This window comes from Gadus morhua, chromosome 3 (genome assembly GCF_902167405.1).
Source record: "Gadus morhua chromosome 3, gadMor3.0, whole genome shotgun sequence".
In the NCBI taxonomy this organism is placed as follows: domain Eukaryota; kingdom Metazoa; phylum Chordata; class Actinopteri; order Gadiformes; family Gadidae; genus Gadus; species Gadus morhua.
The window spans coordinates 19,620,107-19,622,606 of record NC_044050.1 but is presented as its reverse complement, the minus strand read 5'-3'; the positions used below and the strand labels follow the sequence as shown (position 1 = coordinate 19,622,606).

Below are 2,500 nucleotides of genomic sequence, written 5' to 3'. Positions count from 1 at the left end.
TTGACATGTTGACATGTTGAGATGTTGAGATGTTGTGATGTTCACATGTTGACATGTTGACATGTTGACATGTTGATCTCCAAACCTTTTCTCCTGGTTTCCCCGTGGGCCCCTTGGCTCCTCTGGAACCTCTCGCCCCCTGTGGGGAGGGGAACGTTAGCCCAGTCTTTATCCGCACCACAAAGCCTTAGTTTAGAGAGACTCTTAACTGGGAACACCGCAGGTAGAAAGTGAGGAAGACACAAGGGGCACTCACATTGGGACCCCTCTGGCCCCCACTTCCTTGCTGCCCCGCCGGACCCTGGGAAAAAAAGAACATGGCGCAGAATGTTATTGGTCGATGGGAGGATTCAAATCAATCAACCAATCGCGTTGGACTCAATCGACGGACCCACCTTCTTCCCTTTCTCTCCTTCGGACCCGACGGTGCCCGGGAATCCATCTGATCCCTGTGAAGGAGGTGGAAACACACTAGCTCTCAGATCCACCAACATCAGGCCCTTTAGGGTTGTTTCCTTGAATATGTTCATGTCATGTTTACCTTGGGTCCCTGTCGCCCCGGGTAACCAGGCAACCCGGGAACCCCCAGTTTACCCTGAAATGAGATGGGTTGAAGGAAGTGGTCAAAACAATGTATCCAATAAACACAGAGCAGAAGATTGTATAACTATACTTGTGTTTTAAACTTAACATCCCCTAAACACAGAGCTGACTCTACTACAACTATACTTTTGTTCAAACTAAATGTGCACTAAACACAGAGCTGAATCTATTCAGCTATGCTTGTGTTTGTATTCCTCATTGAAGCAGTCTTTGGGAGGACGAACACCTTCTCGCCGGCGACGCCCAGAATGCCGGATTCTCCCAGAGGGCCGAGCTGGCCCTTGGGCCCCTCAGGTCCGTCTTCTCCTCGGTTACCCGTGGCCCCGTTGTCCCCGTTGTCCCCCTTCACCCCCATCTCCCCCTTGGACCCGGGGAAGCCATCCTCGCCCTGCGGACAGAGAGAGGGGAGATGGGCCCGACGCCATCGGACAGGGAACCAGAGGGAGGGGGTGTGGGTGTTAATGTGTCAGTGTGGAAGGGGGAGATGGTTGTTGTTTAAAACCTTTCAGGTAAGTCATCCTCCACTAAGGGACTCAACCAGCTGTCTGCACAGGTTAAGGGTGAATAGTGTCTGTATAGTATGTCTCATGATGTGTTGCAAAATCAAAAACCTTCTCACCTTCTCTCCTTTGCTTCCCTTCAACCCCCTGATTCCGTCGGCGCCCTGATAGACAGACAGATAGACAGACAGACAGACAGACGGACAGACAGACGGAATGTCAGGCTAACCAAAACAACAGGAAACACACAACTTCAAACCATTTGGATTCCTTGTGATTCCTTGCCAACAATAATATTCCGGCGAGGTGACACCCTCTTGATCTGTCATTCGCAGTAAGCGGCATATCACGATTGTTCAGCAGACTTCAAACATCAGCTGCTTTTGCCTAGTGTTTCTGTGTCTGTGTGGAGAGGAGTCTGTGGGTAGTGGAGTCTGTGGGTAGTGGAGTCTGTGTGGAGAGGAGTCTGTGTGGAGAGGAGTCTTTGTGTAGAGGAGTATGTGCAAGTGGTTCAAGTGTAAATGTGTACGTATGTGATGGAAAAACACTGGGGCTTATGTTGACACTGCGGCGCGCTTTACCTTGACTCCCCGGGACCCAGGATATCCGACAGGCCCCTGCATGCCCAGCGGACCCTGCGAACGAAACAAACGTTCACCTGCATTTTCTCCTGTGCTTTTAAAACAACACACCGGGTAGCAGCTAGCGCAGCCGCTAACAGACAGGAGACGCAGCAGTGCGGATATTATGAGTGTTTGGAACAAATATATTCCTCGAAAGACACACATATGCACACACGCACACACAAACACACACAAAGAAACACACACACACACACACACGCACACACACACACACACACACACACACACACACACACACACACACACACACACACACACACACACACACACACACACACACACACACATACTTACAGGTAATCCCTTCTCCCCTGGAGTCCCCTCTCTGCCTGGATGACCCTAATGACAAGAAGGAAGAGGAATGTTGGAATCAAAATGCATGTGTGCGTACGTACGTGTGCGTGAGGGTGTGTCGCCATGCATGTCCTTATTGACTCACAGTCGGCCCATCATTTCCAGGTAAGCCCTCCATCCCCTTCTTGCCTTGGGGTCCCTGCAGCAGCACACAGGGGGTGGTGAGTGACAAGCTATTAACCGAGGCTCCCCCCAAGGGCCCAGAGTACAAACAGGATATAACAGGATATATCTTACCTTCTCCCCGGGATGCCCCACGAGGCCTTGTGGGCCAGGGAAGCCCTGTCAGAGAGGGGGAGAGCGTTAGGATACAGGTGTGTGTCTGTCTGGGTCTGAGTGTGCTGTGTGTTTGTTTGCTATGCTTTACATACCAGTATTCCGATGTTCCCCTGTTGTCCA

General features: G+C 51.2%; 1 protein-coding gene across 3 annotated transcripts in view; it reads right to left on the bottom strand.

The window, feature by feature from the left end:
* Nucleotides 1-2,500, bottom strand: part of LOC115539872 (collagen alpha-1(XI) chain) — a 43,892-nt gene that overhangs the window by 20,204 nt on the left and 21,188 nt on the right. For all 3 annotated transcript variants that reach the window (XM_030350727.1, XM_030350725.1, XM_030350726.1), the window contains 11 exons: nucleotides 2,473-2,500; nucleotides 2,339-2,383; nucleotides 2,187-2,240; nucleotides 2,042-2,086; nucleotides 1,685-1,738; nucleotides 1,223-1,267; nucleotides 830-991; nucleotides 542-595; nucleotides 396-449; nucleotides 257-301; nucleotides 86-139 (listed from right to left, as the gene is read on the bottom strand). The exon at nucleotides 2,473-2,500 is cut by the window's right edge and continues 26 nt beyond it. In XM_030350727.1, coding sequence (XP_030206587.1) covers nucleotides 86-139; nucleotides 257-301; nucleotides 396-449; nucleotides 542-595; nucleotides 830-991; nucleotides 1,223-1,267; nucleotides 1,685-1,738; nucleotides 2,042-2,086; nucleotides 2,187-2,240; nucleotides 2,339-2,383; nucleotides 2,473-2,500 — 640 coding nt within the window. The remainder of the gene's footprint in view (nucleotides 1-85; nucleotides 140-256; nucleotides 302-395; nucleotides 450-541; nucleotides 596-829; nucleotides 992-1,222; nucleotides 1,268-1,684; nucleotides 1,739-2,041; nucleotides 2,087-2,186; nucleotides 2,241-2,338; nucleotides 2,384-2,472) is intronic.